Source organism: Salmo salar, unplaced genomic scaffold (assembly GCF_905237065.1).
Source record: "Salmo salar unplaced genomic scaffold, Ssal_v3.1, whole genome shotgun sequence".
Classification (NCBI taxonomy): domain Eukaryota; kingdom Metazoa; phylum Chordata; class Actinopteri; order Salmoniformes; family Salmonidae; genus Salmo; species Salmo salar.
Genome location: NW_025547933.1, coordinates 102,346 through 120,000, shown reverse-complemented (window position 1 = coordinate 120,000; position 17,655 = coordinate 102,346). Strand labels below are relative to the sequence as shown.

Genomic DNA, 17,655 nt, shown 5'->3' with positions numbered 1-17,655 from the left:
CTTCCTACAGTAACTGGAAGCTGTGGTCTTCATAAATACATACACTTGCGCTGTATAATTCTCAAAGCAATTTCAAACTTTGTAACTTTGTAACATCACTAACTTGATATGAACTTGTTTTAAACAAATATGAAAATGTAAAGATATTTGCAAAGGAACATGACTGAAACTAGATGGCTTGTAAAAGCGAACACATTTCGAAACCTTCCTGACACGACATGGCCTACAGTAGCTATGCAACAGTGACTAGCCACAAACCACTGTCTGTATCTGACAACACTGTGTATGAAACATTTGATCATTTCACAAGGCATCACTTGAGACATACACTTCCGTTCAAAAGTTTGAGGTCACGTAGAAATGTCCTTGTTTTTGAAAGAAAAGCACAATTCTTGTCCATTAAAATAACATCAAATTGACCAGAAATACAGTGTAGACATTGTTAATGTTGTAAATGACTATTGTAGCTGGAAACGGCTGATTTTTAATGGAATATCTACATAGGCGTACAGAGGCCCATTATCAGCAACCATCACTCCTGTGTTCCAATGGCACGTTGTGTTAGCTAATCCAAGTTTATAATTTTAAAAGGCTAATTGATCATTAGAAAACCCTTGTGCAATTATGTTAGCACAGCTGAATACTGTTTTCCTGATTAAAAAAGCATTAAAACTGGCCTTCTTTAGACTAGTTGAGTATCTGGAGCATCAGCATTGGTGGGTTCGATTACAGGCTCTAAATTGGCCAGAAACAAAGAACTTTCTTCTGAAACTCGTCAGTCTATTCTTGTTCTGAGAAATGTAGGCTATTCCATGCGAGAAATTGCCAAGAAACTTGAGATCTGGTATAACGCTGTGTACTACTCCCGTCACAGAACAGCACAAACTTCGTCGAGCCAGAATAGAAAGAGGAGTGGGAGGCCCCGGTGCACAACTGAGCAAGAGGACAAGTACATAAGAGTGTCTAGTTTGAGAAACTGACGCATCACAAGTCCTCAACTGGCAGCTTCATTAAATAGTACCCGCAAAACACCAGTCTCAACGTCAGCAGTGAAGAGGCGACTCCGGGATGCTGGCCTTCTTGGCAGAGTTCCTCTGTCCAGTGTCTGTGTTCTTTTGCCCATCTTAATCTTCTATTTTTATTGGCCAGTCTAAGATATGACTTTTCTTTGCAACTCTACCGAGAAGGCCAGCATCCCGGAGTCGCCTCTTCACTGTTGATGTTGAGATTGGTGTTTTGCGGGTACTATTTAATGAAGCTGCCAGTTTAGGACTTGGTGTCTGTTTCTCAAACTAGACACTCAAATGTACTTGTCTTCTTGCTCAGTTGTGCACCGGAGCCTCCCACTCCTCTTTCTTTTCTGGTTAGAGCCAGTTTGCTCTGTTCTGTGAAGGGAGTAGTACACAGCGTTGTACGAGATCTTCAGCTTAGCTAACACAACGTGCCATTGGAAAACAGGAGTGATGGTTGCTGATAATGGGCCTCTGTACGCCTATGTAGATATTCCATAAAAAATCTGCCATTTCCAGCTACAATAGTCATTACCAACACAACATTAACAATGTCTATGTCACATCCTGACCAGTAAAAGAGGTTGTTTGTTATTATAGTTCGGTCAGGGCATGGCAGGGGGTGTTTGTTTAGTGTGTTTCGGGGGTTTTGGGGCAATGTTCTATGTTCTATGTTAGTCTATTTCTATGTCTGTGTCTATTTATTCTATTTCTATGCTTAGTTTATTGGGTTGACCTTCAATTGGAGGCAGCTGTTCCTCGTTGTCTCTAATTGAAGGTCCTATTTATAGGGGTGTTTGTTCATTGGGATTTGTGGGTAGTTGTTTCTCCGTATAGTCATTTGTCCTTACGGGACTGTTCTTCGTCGTCGTTGTTTTGTTCAAGTGTTTTGTTTCTTTTTTTTTTTATAAATAAGAAGATGAGCACTCACATTCCCGCTGCGTTTTGGTCTACTCCATACGACAAACGTAACAGTCTACACTGTATTTCTGATCAATTTGATGTTATTTTAATGGATAAATTTTTTTTTATTTCAAAAACAAGGACATTTCTAAGTGACCCCAAACTTTTGAACGGTAGTATACCTTTTTTCCACCTTTAGAGAATCACCACAGTTAATCTCAATGTAAAGATATTAGAGAACACGGCTTCATCTAAGTGGAGCGATCTACACAGTGGAATAACTGATGTAGGAATCATTAAAGTCATATTCAAATGCTTACAGCACATAAATACAATACCCAACTTTGCTGTTGTCAAGAATAACATTATATTGCTGTTGAATATATCATATTTACATAAACTAACAGGTTTTGGCATTTCAAAATAGATTGGAAACATGTCTGATCTGTCAGTCTACAAGTTCAATACTGTGATCTTTCTGACTGTAGTATTGTAGAACCACTTCCAATCATCAGCACTCATTCTACTGTGAACAGACTATTTAATCAACGTAGAGGACTGACTCTACTGTGAACAGACTATTTAATCAACGTAGAGGACTGACTCTACTGTGAACAGACTATTTAATCAACGTAGAGGACTGACAAACATAACCATACTCTTAAGTCCAAAGTAACTTGCTGTTAAAGACCTCTGAGCTTGTTTTTGGTTTGTTACGATTGACCTCCATTCTGTTTTTTCTAGTGACACAGATCCCAATATAATGATCAGTCACTGGCGGACGTGCACCAAGATCTTCCTGGTACTGGTGTCGCTGAGGGTCATATACTATACCGTTCTGGAATATCCCAACAACCCAAACCACCCCTACCATCGTCCCCCTTCCAGGAGGACTCCAGACGCTTCAAGAGAAGAGGACCTGAGCATCAGTCCAACTACTAATGATGAATCAACATATTATATGGAAGCTGAAACACCAGACAACAAGGACACAACTACAATATATGTTCACGTTGAACCACAAGCTGAATCAGAAGTTTACCTGGATACAATATCCATTCAGGACTGGCCATCAATAACACTGACCACTGGACTGGCCACTCCTCCTCTGTATGTGTCCCCAGGACTGTACCATGTAGAATACCCATCAGAGTACATCTTCATCCTGGATGAGCCAGAGAAATGCCGGGAGCAGAACCCCTTCCTGGTTCTGATGGTGCCAGTTGCGCCCTATAACATGGAGGCTCGTGAGGCCGTCCGCAGTACTTGGGGCAGTCAGAACCTAGTTTTCGGCAACAAGGTCTGTCTGTTCTTCCTGCTGGGACTGCCCAGTGGAGAGGAGACAGAGCAGCTCCAGGAGAATGTGCTGCAGGAGAGCAAAGAGCACCAGGATCTGCTGCAGAGTGACTTCATAGACAGCTACAAAAACCTGACCATCAAGACCATGGTGATGATGGAGTGGCTGAGCTCTCGCTGCCCCAACGCCTCCTACGCCATGAAGATCGACTCAGACATGTTTCTCAACGTGCACAACCTGGTTTACATGCTGATTCTACATTCTCCAACGCAGAACTACATGTCTGGACAAGTGGCAATTGGTGCAGCAGTCCTTCATGACCCAAGCTCCAAATGGTATCTTCCAAAGGAGGTGTTTCCTGAACCGGTATATCCACCTTATGCTCTGGGCCTGGGCTATGTCTTCACCTTAGACCTCCCCAGGAAGCTGGTGGAGGCGTCCAGGCATGTTAAAGCCGTCTACATAGAGGATGTGTATCTGGGACTGTGCATGAGACACCTGGGCATCCGGCCTACTGACCCCCCCAGTGACAACCTCTTCCAGGGGTATGCAGGAGCCCAGGACCGCTGTCACTACATGGCTGTTATCACAACCATCCTCGACACTCCTCAAGAGCTTCTGGACGTATGGAGAAACTTACACCAACCTGGGCCTGTCTGTTATTGAAAACAACACTCTGGGAAAGACAAATAGCCTTGAGGTTAGAGCGTTGTGCCAATAACCAAAAAGGTTGATGGTTCCAATCCCGAAGCTGACAAAATGGCAAATCTGTCAATGTGCCCTTGAGCAAGCACTTAACCCCAGTGCTCCATGGGAGCTGGACAATGGTGTCCCTGACCGTGACCGCACTCCCTGTGGGTGTCTTGGATGCTTTTCCTTGTTTCTGTGTTTCTGTGGGTGAGGTAGAGAAGGAATGATCACCTTACCTCTGTGTTTCTGTGGGTGTGGTAGAGAAGGATCACATTATCTCTGTGTTTCTGTGGGTGTGGTAGAGAAGGATCAGCTTATCTCTGTGTTTCTGTTGGTGTGGTAGAGAAGGATCACCTTATCTCTGTGTTTCTGTGGGTGTGGTAGAGAAGGATCACCTTATCTCTGTGTTTCTGTGGGTGTGGTAGAGAAGGATCACCTTATCTCTGTGTTTCTGTGGGTGAGGTAGAGAAGGATCACCTTATCCCTGTGTTTCTGTGGGTGTGGTAGAGAAAGATCGCCTTGTTTCTGTGGGTGAGGTAGAGAAGGATCACCTTATCTCTGTGTTTCTGTGGGTGTGGTAGAGAAGGATCACCTTGTTTCTGTGGGTGTGGTAGAGAAGGATCGCCTTGTTTCTGTGGGTGTGGTAGAGAAGGATCGCCTTATCCCTGTGTTTCTGTGGGTGTGGTAGAGAAGGATCACCTTGTTTCTGTGGGTGTGGTAGAGAAGGATCACCTTGTTTCTGTGTTTCTGCAGTGGTGGAAAAAGTACCCAATTGTCATACTTGAGTAAAAGTTAAGTTACCTTAATAGAAAATGACTCAAGTAAAAGTGAAAGTCCCCCAGTAAAATACTACTTGAGTAAAAGTCTAAAAGTGCTTGGTTATAAAAATGCTTAACTATCAAAAGTAAAAAGTATGAGTATAAATCAATTCAATTTCCTCATATTAAGCAAACCAGACAGAACTATTTTCTAGTTTTTTTAATTTACAGATAGCCCGGGGCACACTCCAACACTGAGACATCATTTACAGATAGCCAGGGGCACAGTCCAACACTGAGACATCATTTACAGATAGCCAGGGGCACAGTCCAACACTCAGACATCATTTACAGATAGCCAGGGGCACAGTCCAACACTGAGACATCATTTACAGATAGCCAGGGGCACAGTCCAACACTGAGACATCATTTACAGATAGCCAGGGGCACAGTCCAACACTCAGACATCATTTACAGATAGCCAGGGGCACAGTCCAACACTGAGACATCATTTACAGATAGCCAGGGGCACAGTCCAACACTGAGACATCATTTACAGATAGCCAGGGGCACAGTCCAACACTCAGACATCATTTACAGATAGCCAGGGGCACACTCCAACACTCAGACATCATTTACAAACAAAGCATTTGTGTTCAGTGAGTCCGCCAGATCATAGGTAGTAGGGATGACCAGGGATGTTCTCTTGATAATTGTACGAATTGGACCATTTTCCTGTCCTGCTAAGCATTCAAAATGTAACTAGTACTTTGAGTGTCAGGGAAAATGTATGGAGTAAAAATAACATTATTTTCTTTAGGAATGTAGTGAAGTAAAAGTAAAAGTTGTCAAAAATGACCATATTAGAGACACATATTTCCCTCAGATTACACAGACCCACAAAGAATTTGAAAACAAATCCAATTTTGATAATCTGTCATTCTGCCCCTGAACAAGGCAGTTAACCCACTGTTCCTAGGCCATCATTGAAAATAAGAATTTGTTCTTAACTGACTTTCCTAGTTAAATAAAAATATCTATTGGGTGAAATACCACAGTGTGCCATCACAGCAGCAAGATGTGTGACTTTTTGCCACAAGAAAAGGTCAACCAGTGAAGAACAAACACCATTGTAAATACAACCCATATTTATGTTTATTTATTTTCCTTTTTGTACTTTAACTATTTCCACATCATTATATACACTGTATATAGACATAATATGAGCTGACAAAATGGAAAATCTGTTGCTGTGCCCTTGAGCAACGCACTTAACCCCAATGCTACACGGGTACTGGACAATGGTGTCCCCGTCCGTGACCCCGCTCCCTGTGGGTGTCTCGGGGGGAGTTGGTGTCCCCGTCCGTGACCCCGCTCCCTGTGGGTGTCTCGGGGGGAGTTGGTGTCCCCGTCCGTGACCCCGCTCCCTGTGGGTGTCTCGGGGGGAGTTGGTGTCCCCGTCCGTGACCCTGCTCCCTGTGGGTGTCTTGGGGGCAGTTGGGACATGAAGAAACACATTACCATTACACACCTGTGTGCAACAGGACAAACATTAGCACCGCCCATATTATTTCAATGCCTTTGTTTTCTATTACTGACGTTCAGAGTCTAGAAACCAAGACAACAGTCACAGCTCAAACAACACAACCAAGACAACAGTCACAGCTCAAACAACACAACCAAGACAACAGTCACAGCTCAAACAACACAACCAAGACAACAGTCACAGCTCAAACAACACAACCAAGACAACAGTCACAGCTCAAACAACACAACCAAGACAACAGCCACAGCTCAAACAACACAACCAAAGACAACCGTCACAGCTCAAACAACACAACCAAGACAACAGCCACAGCTCAAACAACACAACCAAGACAACAGCCACAGCTCAAACAACACAACCAAGACAACAGCCACAGCTCAAACAACACAACCAAGACAACAGCCACAGCTCAAACAACACAACCAAGACGACAGTCACAGCTCAAACAATACAACCAAGACAACAGTCACAGCTCAAACAACACAACCAAGACAACCGTCACAGCTCAAACAACACAATAGCACAAACTACACAACCAAAGACAATAGTCTCAGAGTTTGATGTGACCCAAAGCCGCAGACAGGAAGGGGTGCAGAGAGAGACAATTTGACAGTGTAATCGTTCACTTCCCCTGTCATTTACTGTAAAAGGAAGTCATCGTTTGGGAGACTGAGACGCCTAATACTGAGTATGAATTGCTAATGACACCCTTTTTCCTACATAGTCTCTCGTCAAAAATAGTGCCCTATTTAGGGGATAAATGACACCTTATCCCCTATATAGTCTCTGGTCAAAAATAGTGTCCTATATAGGGGATAAAAAGTAGTGTATTATATAGGGGATAAAAAGTAGTGTATTATATAGGGGATAAAAAGTAAGGTATTATATTGGGTGCCACTGAGACAACAGTGTACAAGGATGAGAACGATAAACAACACTGATCATTTGGTTTACAGTAGTTTACCGACAGATCAGGATCACCCTGGTTTGAGAGAACTCCAAGAAATGTATTTATTGATTTTACCAGGCAAGTCAGCTAAGAACAAATTCTTATGTTCAATGACGGCCTAGGAACAATGGGTTAACTACCTTGTTCAGGGGAAGAAAGACAGATTTGAACCTTGTCAGCTCGGGGGATTCAATCTAGCAACCTTTACAGTTACTAATCCAACGCTCTAACCACTAGGCTACCTGCCGCCCCAGAATGGTGTATCTACTCTGAAATAAAGTATTTATTTTTATACAACTGGACATGAATGATTGTAGACGTAAGGCCTACATCAAATATTAGTCTATGTAGCTTATCTGTTTACCACTGTCAAGAATGGTAAGCAATTATCGTTGAATATATTGACTTAGTTTTCATCCTGTATTTGAATTTAAACGTGGTTTGTTGCCCACATCCATGTGCCCTTTAAGATGTTGGCTAGGTCTCCACGCTCCCCTTGATCAACAGGGCTTGGTTGTTTGCCCGACAGTCCTGTTCCAAGTTCCCTGTCTAAATCCACGAAAACACATTCAGCCAGGCTGTTGCCTGGAAACACAGCCTGGTCTCATAGACGAGACGTAACATAGTAAATGTGAAAAAACAGACATTGAAATTAGAGTGATATGTTATGTTTGGTATGGTTACATAAGACAGAAGGTTACTCAAGTCAGAAACGAGAGGAGGGTGGCTGGTCATTGGTGGATAGGTGGGCGTGTAACGCAAACGTCTAGCAACCCAAAGGTAATGTGTTTGAATTTCATCACGGATTAGCAACTTTTCAACTACTTACTACTTTTCAGCTACGTGCTCAAGTCTTTTCAGAAATGGATCCTTCAGATAGATATTTAGTGTATAATTGACTCAATGGTTATAAAGGAGGCCCATGGTCCCCTATTTATTTATTTATTTATTTCACCTTTATTTAACCAGGTAGGCAAGTTGAGAACAAGTTCTCATTTACAATTGCGACCTGGCCAGGATAAAGCAAAGCAGTTCGACAACATACAAAAACACAGAGTTACACATGGAGTAAAACAACATACAATCAATGATGCAATAGAAGAAAAAAATAAATAAAAAAATAAAAAAATAAGACTATATACAATGTGAGCAAATGATGTGAGATAAGGGAGGTAAAGGCAAAAAAATGCCATGGTGGCAAAGTAAATAAAGTATAGCAAGAAAAACACTGGAATGGTAGATTTGTAGTTTGAAGAAAGTTCAGAGATAAAATATAAATAATATGGTGCAAAGGAGCAAAATAAATAAAATAAATAAATACAGTAGGGGAAGAGGTAGTAGTTTGGGCTAAATTATAGATGGGCTATGTACAGGTGCAGTGATCTGTGAGCTGCTCTGACAGCTGGTGCTTAAAGCTAGTGAGGAAGGTAAGAGTCTCCAGCTTCAGAGATTTTTGCAGTTCGTTCTAGTCATTGGCAGCAGAGAACTGGAAGGAAAGACGACCAAAGGAGGAATTGGCTTTGGGGCCAAAATCATTCTCTCTGCTAATTTTCTGACATTTTACATTCTAAAATAAAGTGGTGATCCTAACTGACCTAAAACAGGGAATTGTTACTAGGATTAAATGTCAGGAATTGTGAAAAACGGAGTTTAAAATGTATTTGGCTAAGGTGTAGGTAAACTTCCGAAGCAGCATACAGGACAAACAAACTGGTTCTTCAACGTTGGTTTAGTGGAAAAAGATTGAAACGGACTACAGGCAATGTATTGGAAGACTTCTAACAGATTTTGTTCTTAAAATACCAGAAAAGTAGGATTGCTAATATTTCTGAAATCATAATATAAATGTCTTCATGACAGAGGTTAAAATATATTATATCCCAGCACCTTCGTTGATCTCTTTCTCTCTCTCTCAGACACACACAGGTGATAGGTGGTTGTAAATGTTGACATTGACAGTGATAAGTACTATTGTTGATATTTGGTTCAAGGTCTTAAAAGTCATACTTACTTAGCCTACTTAGCCTTCCCCGTAGCTCAGTTGGTAGAGCATGGTGTTTGCAACGCCAGGGTTGTGGGTTCGATTCCCACGGGGGGGCCAAGTACAAAAAGAAGAAAAAAAAAAAAATTGTATGAAATGTATGCATTCACTACTGTAAGTCGCTCTGGATAAGAGCGTCTGCTAAATGACTAAAATGTAAATGTAAATGTACTTTCTGTTTGAAACACTTCATGACACGTGACTGACAGAAGAAAGTGGTTACCATGAGAGTGATGTCAACAACACAGGACACCACAGAGAAAACAGCTGCGCTACTGACATGCTGAGGCCCATAAAGGCAGATAGCAGCCCTGTCACCTATGCTCCACTCACTGCCAAGCAATCTACAACCAGAGACAGTAGAGGAAGCGATACATCTCACTGGCTCTTTTTCCTGGTTCATATGAAGTCAATGAAACAAGCAGAACAGACACAGCTACTATCGCAATTGGTGTTTATGGGAGAACCACCCCTTAAGCAGACCGGAACGGTGACCAAGGTAAATGGACAACGGTAAACGGCGTCTTAATGGATCTGAAACATAATAACGGCCATTTTAAAAAACATAGTCGTTGACATTCAGAGAGCTGACATTCTGAGCCTCAGGTCGGTAGATTAACATATCTCTGTCAGACCTTTATACACCCTCTTTGCTACAATCTTACCCAAATGCATGATGGGGGTCTACCACAACTTCTGGACCCAACGCCCCCCACCTGACGCCCATGACGCCCAGCCCCTCATCGCTGAACTATGGTGAGCCATGGGGGGGGGGACTTCTCTTCTAAACATTGAACATTCAAATCAAATCTAGTGCATGATGTTGATTGGTTTTATACAGTATGATGAGGTGAACATAGTTAATATGTAAAAAGAAAAACTAATCTTATATCATACTAACTATAAAATATATGAACTTCCATTGTGAATTTAAACCAATGTAAGGAGTGGTAAATCAGTTAGAGGAACAGTGGTCAGACACTACATTTACATTTTAGCAGACGCTCTTATCCAGAGCGACTTACAGTAGTGAATGCATAGATTTCATACATGTTTCTCCGTACTGGTCCCCCGTGGGAATCGAACCCACAACCCTGGCATTGCAAACACCATGCTCTACCAACTGAGCCACATGGGACTACACTGACAGCAGATGTGTTTTTCTCAACCTTGTGTTTCAGCAGTACTGATGACAGCCAGCCGGTGGCAGACAGAACACAGATCAAAAAGAGACGCTGGTGTCGCACCAGCTGCCTTGGCCTGTTTCTGTTCCTGGTCGTGATGATGATTGTGGTCATCCTGGCAATTGACCTCAAAGACCGGATCTCACCTTCAACCACCAATCCAACAGCAAACATGTCAGTTACGAATCAGAAGAAATACCATGTAGAATACCCATCAGAGTACATCTTCATCCTGGATGAACCAGAGAAATGCCGGGAGCAGAACCCCTTCCGGGTTCTGATGGTGCCAGTGGCGCCCTATAACATGGAGGCTCGTGAGGCCGTCCGCAGTACTTGGGGCAGTGAGAGGCAAGTACTGGGCAAAGAGGTCCGTCTGTTCTTCCTGCTGGGACTGCCCAGTGGAGAGGAGACAGAGCAGCTCCAGGAGAAGGTGCTGCAGGAGAGCAAAGAGCACCAGGATCTGCTGCAGAGTGACTTCATAGACAGCTACAAAAACCTGACCATCAAGACCATGGTGATGATGGAGTGGCTGAGCTCTCGCTGCCCCAACGCCTCCTACGCCATGAAGATCGACTCAGACATGTTCCTCAACGTGAACACCTTGGTCAACATGCTGCTTCACGCTCCAACGCAGAACTACCAGACTGGACTAGTGGCCCGATGGGCCGCCGTTCTAAGAGACCCAAGTTCCAAATGGTACCTTCCAATGGAGGTGTTTCCTGAACTGGTATATCCACCTTAGACCTCCCCAGGAAGCTGGTGGAGGCGTCCAGGCATGTTAAAGCCGTCTACATAGAGGATGTGTATCTGGGACTGTGCATGAGACACCTGGGCATCCGGCCTACTGACCCCCCCAATGGAAACCTTTTCCAGGTTTTCCCTGTGGCTTATGACCGCTGCACCTACTCACGACTGATAGCCACCACCACATACAGTATCACTCACTAGGTCAACGCATGGAAAGACCTACACAAACCTGGTCCTACCTGCTGATCCCATACACTAACAAACTGACTGATGTACCAATCACTTCCTCGTTATTTGTTCATACACTAACTAACTAACAAACAAAAATCAAAGAAGGCGATGCCTTCAGGGGATGGGAAAAGGATATACAGTGCATTTGGAAAGTATTCAGACCCCTTGACTTTTTACACATTTTGTTATGTTACAGACTTATTCTAAAATGGATTAAATCAATAAAAAATCTCAGTAGCCACACACAATACCCCATAATGACAAAGCAAAAACAGGATTTTTGAAATGTTGGCAAATTTACAAAATTTGCTATGAGATTCGAAATTGAGCTCAGGTGCATCTTGTTTCCATTGATCATCCTTGAGATGTTTCTACAACTTGATTGGCGTCCACCTGTGGTAAATTAAATTGATTGGACATGATTTGGAAAGGCACCCACCTGTCTATATAAGGTCCCACACTTGACAGTGCATGTCAGAGCAAACACCAATCTATGAGGTTGAAGGAGTTGTCCATAGAGCACCGAGACAGGATTGTGTCGAGTCACAGATCTGGGGAAGGGTACAAAAACATTTCTGCAGCATTGAAGATCCACAAGAACACAGTGGCCTCCATCACTCTTAAATGGAAGAAGTTTGGAACCACCAAGACTCTTCCTAGAGCTGGCTGCCCGGCCAAACTGAGCAATAAGGAGAAGGTCCTTGGTCAGGGAGGTGACCAAGAACCCAATGGTCATTCTGACAGAGCTCTAGAGTTCCTTCTTGGAGATGGGGGAATCTTCCAGAAGGACAATGATCTCTGCAGCACTCCACCAATCAGGCCTTTATGGTATGCTGTGGGGATGTTTTTCAATGGCAGTGACTGGGAGACTAGTCATGATTGAGGCAAAGATGAATGGAGCAAAGTACAGAGAGATCATTGATGAAAACCTGCTCCAGAGCACTCAGGACCTCAGACTGGGGTTACAGTTCACCTTCCAACAGGACAAAACCCTAAGCACCCAGCCAAGACAATGCAGGAGGGGCTTCGGGACAAGTCTCTGAATGTCCTTGAGTGGCCCAGCTAGAGCCCAGACTTGAATCAGATCAAACATTTCTGGATAGATCTGAAAATAGCTGTGCATCCAACCTGACAGAGCTTGAGATGCTCTGCAGAGAAGAATAAGAGAATCTCCCCAAATACAGGTGTGCCAAGCTTGTAACATCATACAGAAGAAGACTCGAGGCTGTCATCACTGCCAAATGTGTTTCAACAAAGTACAGAGTTAAGGGTCTGAATACTTTCCAAAGGCACTGTATACCTTGGTGAAGAACATTAACACCCTGAATGACCAGATTCTTCACGTTACGTCCTCTGGGAGAATGTTATTTATCTCTGAACCAAGGCAGACACCTTGATGCACCGGTTTTTGATTCAAAAGCCTTTTTTTTAACAATGACTGAGAGCAGCAGTTATCTGCCTAATATGGACATGGTGATGGACTGGACAGGACTAAGAAATAGATGCAATGCGTTGGATCTGTCTGTGGTGAATGTGTGTACTACACTGAAGCAGCAGATACCCAGAACAAGTAAAACGGGTTTATCGTAATAGAGACTAGTTGGCTGTATTTAGACAGGCAGCCCAATTCTGATCTTTTTTCCACTCGTTGTTCATTTGAACAACCATATCTTTTTCAGAGCTGATCTGATGGTCAAAAGTCTAAACACAGCCGTTGCATTGCACTTAATAATCAGCTTTGCCCTTTCCCAGAGTGTATCTATAACATGTTACAATTTGCTATCTTAATTTGACCCTGCTTCTAACAGCAGGAAAATAAGCAACAGGACGTGGTGATACTGATAATGATAATAATCCCATTGCAAAACTGTAACAGGTTAATTTGACCCTGCTTCTCACAGCAGGAAAAATAATACTGGAGCAGCAGGATTTTGTAACGCTAGGGCGTAGTGGGTGCAGAGTCAGGAGCAGGAGGCAGAGAATGCAGGGTAGTGTTATTTATTTAACACACAACGGCAAAATACAAGCCGCCCCAACAGCGAACTAGAGCGCACACCAAAACAAACGTGCCCAAACACACGGGACAAAAACAGGTCGGCGCAACATACGCACTCGCACTTCAAAAATACAAATGAGCGTGCATACACAAGCAATACAGTACCAAACAATCCCGCACACAGAGCAGGCGGGCCTCCTGGCTAAAATAGCCCAGCTAATCAGCCCAAACCAAAAACAGGTGCACACAATCAACAAAAAGGGGGAAAAGGAAATCAGTGGCAGCTAGTAGGCCGGCGACGACGACCGCCGAGCGCCACCCGAACAGGAGGGGGACCTACCTACGGTAGGAGTCGTGACAGTACCCCCCCCCCCCCCCCCGATGCACGGCTCCCGCAGCGCGCCGACACCGGCCTCGAGGTCGACCCGGAGGGCGAGGCGCAGGGCGATCCGGGTGGAGGCGATGGAAATCCCTCAACAGGGATGGGTCCAAGACGTCCCCCACCGGTACCCAGCACCTCTCCTCCGGGCCGTACCCCTCCCAGTCCATGAGGTACTGCAGGCCCCTCACCCGGCGTCTCGAGTCCAGAATGGCCCGTATGGTGTACGCCGGGGACCCCCCTATGTCCAGAGGGGGTGGAGGGACATCCGGCACCTCACCTTCCTGCAGGGGACCAGCTACCACCGGCCTGAGGAGAGACACATGAAACGAGGGGTTAATACGGTAATAGGAAGGAAGTTGTAACCTATAACACACCTCGTTTATCCTCCTCAGGACTTTGAAGGGCCCTACACACTGCGGCCCCAGCTTCCGGCAGGGCAAGCGGAGGGGCAGGTTCCGGGTCGAGAGCCAGACCCTGTCCCCCGGTACGAACACAGGGGCCTCACTGCAGTGGCGGTCAGCGCTCCTCTTCTGTCGTCCACTGGCTTGTTTCAGGGATTCCTGGACGGCTCTCCAGGTCTCCTTGGAGCGCTGCACCCACTCCTCCACCGCAGAAGCCTCGGTCTGACTCTGGTGCCATGGTGCCAGGACCGGTTGGTAACCCAAAACACACTGGAAGGGTGATAGGTTAGTAGAGGAGTGGCGGAGTGAGTTCTGGGCCAACTCTGCCCATGGGATGTACCTAGCCCACTCCCCTGGCCGGTCCTGGCAATACGACCGCAGAAACCTGCCCACCTCCTGGTTCACCCTCTCCGCCTGCCCATTACTCTCAGGGTGATAACCGGAGGTCAAGCTGACCGAGACCCCCAGACGTTCCATAAACGCCTTCCATACCCTGGACGTGAACTGGGACCCTCGATCAGAGACAATGTCCTCCGGCACCCCGTAGTGCCGGAAGACGTGGGTAAATAGGGCCTCCGCAGTCTGTAGGGCCGTAGGGAGACCGGGCAACGGGAGGAGACGGCAGGACTTTGAAAACCGATCCACAACAACCAGGAACGTAGTGTTCCCCTGAGACGGGGGAGATCGGTCAGGAAGTCCACTGACAGGTGCGACCATGGCCGTTGTGGAACGGGGAGGGTCTGTAACTTCCCTCTCGGAAGGTGCCTAGGAGCCCTACTCTGGGCGCATACCGAACAGGAAGAGACGTAGACCCTAACGTCCTTAGCCAAGGTGGGCCACCAGTACTTCCCCCTGAGACCCCGCACTGTCCTCGCCACACCCGGATGACCCGAAGAGGGTAGAGTGTGGGCCCACCGAATCAATTGATCCCGAACACCAAGCGGCACGTACAAGCGACCCGTGGGACACTGTGAAGGTGCATGTTCCACCCTTAACGCCCGCTCGATGTCCGAGTCCACCTCCCATACCACCGGTGCCACCTGCCTAGATGCCGGAATGATGGGAGTTGGATCGATGGGCCAGTCCTCTGTGTCATAGAGACGGGACAGCGCATCGGCCTTCGTGTTCAGGGAGCCCGGCCTGTAGGAAATAGTAAACCTGAACCGGGTGAAGAACATGGCCCACCTTGCCTGACGCGGATTCAGTCTCCTAGCTGCCCGGATATACTCCAGGTTCCGATGGTCAGTCCAGATGAGAAAGGGGTGCTTAGCCCCCTCAAGCCAGTGTCTCCACACCCTCAGGGCTTTTACCACCGCTAACAACTCCCGGTCCCTCACATCATAGTTACGCTCCGCCGGACCGAGCTTCTTCAAAAAGAAAGCACAGGGGCGGAGTTTAGGTGGCGTACCCGAGCACTGTGACAGCACGGCACCCACCCCAGCCTCGGATGCGTCCACCTCCACTATGAAGGCTAGAGAGGGGTCCGGGTGCGCCAACACGGGTGCATCGGTGAACAGCGCCTTCAACCTCTTGAAGGCTCTGTCCGCCTCAGTCGACCACCGCAAACGCACCGGCCCCCCCTTCAGCAGTGAGGTAATGGGAGCCGCTACCTGGCCAAAACCCCGGATAAACCTCCAGTAGTAATTGGCAAACCCTAAGAACCGCTGCACCTCCTTCACCGTGGTTGGAGTCGGCCAATTACGCACGGAATTAACGCGGTCACACTCCATCACCACCCCCGTGGTGGAAATGCGATAACCCAGGAAGGAGACGGCTCGTTTGGAGAACACACACTTCTCAGCCTTGACGTATAGGTCATGCTCCAGCAGTCTCCCAAGCACCTTGCGCACCAGAGACACATGCGCGGCACGGGTGGCGGAATATACCAGAATATCATCGATATAGACAATCACGCCCTGCCCGTGCAGGTCCCTGAGAATCTCGTCTACAAAGGATTGAAAGACGGCTGGAGCATTCTTTAACCCATACGGCATGACGAGGTACTCATAATGGCCTGATGTGGTACTAAATGCGGTTTTCCACTCGTCTCCCTTCTTGATACGCACCAGGTTATACGCGCTCCTGAGGTCCAGTTTTGTGAAGAACCTTGCGCCGTGAAATGATTCCACCGCCGTAGCGATCAGAGGTAGCGGGTAACTAAACCCCACCGTAATAGAATTTAGACCTCTGTAATCAATGCACGGACGCAGACCTCCCTCCTTTTCTTCACAAAAAGAAACTCGAGGAGGCGGGTGAAATGGAGGGCCGAATGTACCCCTGTCCCAGAGATTCCCTGACATATGTCTCCATAGCCAACGTCTCCTCCTGTGACAAAGGGTACACGTGACTCTTGGGAAGTACAGCGTTTACCTGGAGATCTATCGCACAATCCCCCTGTCGATGAGATGGTAATTTGGTCGCCCTCTTCTTACAAAAAGCGATCGCCAAATCGGCATATTCAGGGGGGATGCGCACAGTGGAAACCTGGTCTGGACTCTCCACCGACGTGGCACCGATGGAAACTCCTATACACCTTCCTGAACACTCCTCTGACCACCCCTGGAGAACCCCTGTCTCCACGAAAACCGGGGATTGTGTCTAGCCAGCCAGGGAACCCCCAGCACCACCGGAAACCCAGGTGAGTCGATAAGGAAGAGACTAATCCGTTCCTTATGATTCCCCTGCGTTACCATGTCCAGTGGAACCGTGGCCTCCCTGACCAACCCTGACCCTAATGGCCGGCTAACTAGGGAGTGCACGGGGAAGGGGGATCTATCGGCACTAGCGGAATACTCAGCTTAATGGCGAGTCCGCGATCCATAAAGTTTCCCAGCTGCGCCTGAATCGACTAGCACCCTATGCTGGGAAGAGGGAAAAAAATCAGAAAAAACAATTTCAATGAACATGTGACCGACAGGGGGTTCTGGGTGAGTTTGATGCTGACTCACCTGGGGTGACCGAGAAGTGTTCTGCCTGCCCTCTCGACTCCCAGACTGACTCCTCCAGCACCGGTTGGCCGTGTGTCCTCTCCGACCACAGCTGGTGCAGGAGGAGCCACCTCCTCCGGTACCCCTCGGCACAGCCCCCCCAATTCCATCGGAATAGGGGCGGGAGTGCACGGAGGTGGAACAGACAGGACCCTTTCAGAACGCCCGCGGGCAGCCAGCAGATTGTCCAGTCGAATCGACATGTCGATGAGCTCGTCGAGAGAGAGAGTGTTGTCTCGACACGCTAGCTCCCTGTGGACGTCCTCCCGGAGACTACACCAGTAATGGTCCATCAGGGCCCTGTCGTTCCACCCCGCCCCAGCAGCCAAGGTCCGGAACTCCAGCGCGAAGTCCTGCGCGCTCCTCGTCTCCTGCCTGAGGTGAAATAGCCGCTCACCCGCCGCTCTTCCCTCTGGAGGGTGATCGAATACAGCCCTAAAGCGGCGGGTGAACTCTGGGTAGTGATCCCTCGCCGAGTCCGGACTGTTCCAGACCGCGTTGGCCCACTCCAGATCTCGGCCCTTCAGGCAGGA

General features: G+C 46.7%; 1 protein-coding gene and 1 pseudogene across 1 annotated transcript in view; both read left to right on the top strand.

Moving 5' to 3' along the window:
* Window positions 1-4,552, top strand: part of LOC106590762 (beta-1,3-galactosyltransferase 1) — a 21,773-nt gene extending 17,221 nt beyond the window's left edge. Inside the window, exon 3 of the mRNA XM_045711714.1 lies at window positions 2,658-4,552. Coding sequence (XP_045567670.1) covers window positions 2,677-3,876 — 1,200 coding nt within the window. The 5' untranslated portion in view covers window positions 2,658-2,676 and the 3' untranslated portion in view covers window positions 3,877-4,552. The remainder of the gene's footprint in view (window positions 1-2,657) is intronic.
* A 4,127-nt stretch (window positions 4,553-8,679) lies between these two features.
* LOC106590761 (beta-1,3-galactosyltransferase 2-like) lies at window positions 8,680-12,033 on the top strand (annotated as a pseudogene).
* The last annotated feature ends 5,622 nt before the right edge of the window (window positions 12,034-17,655 follow it).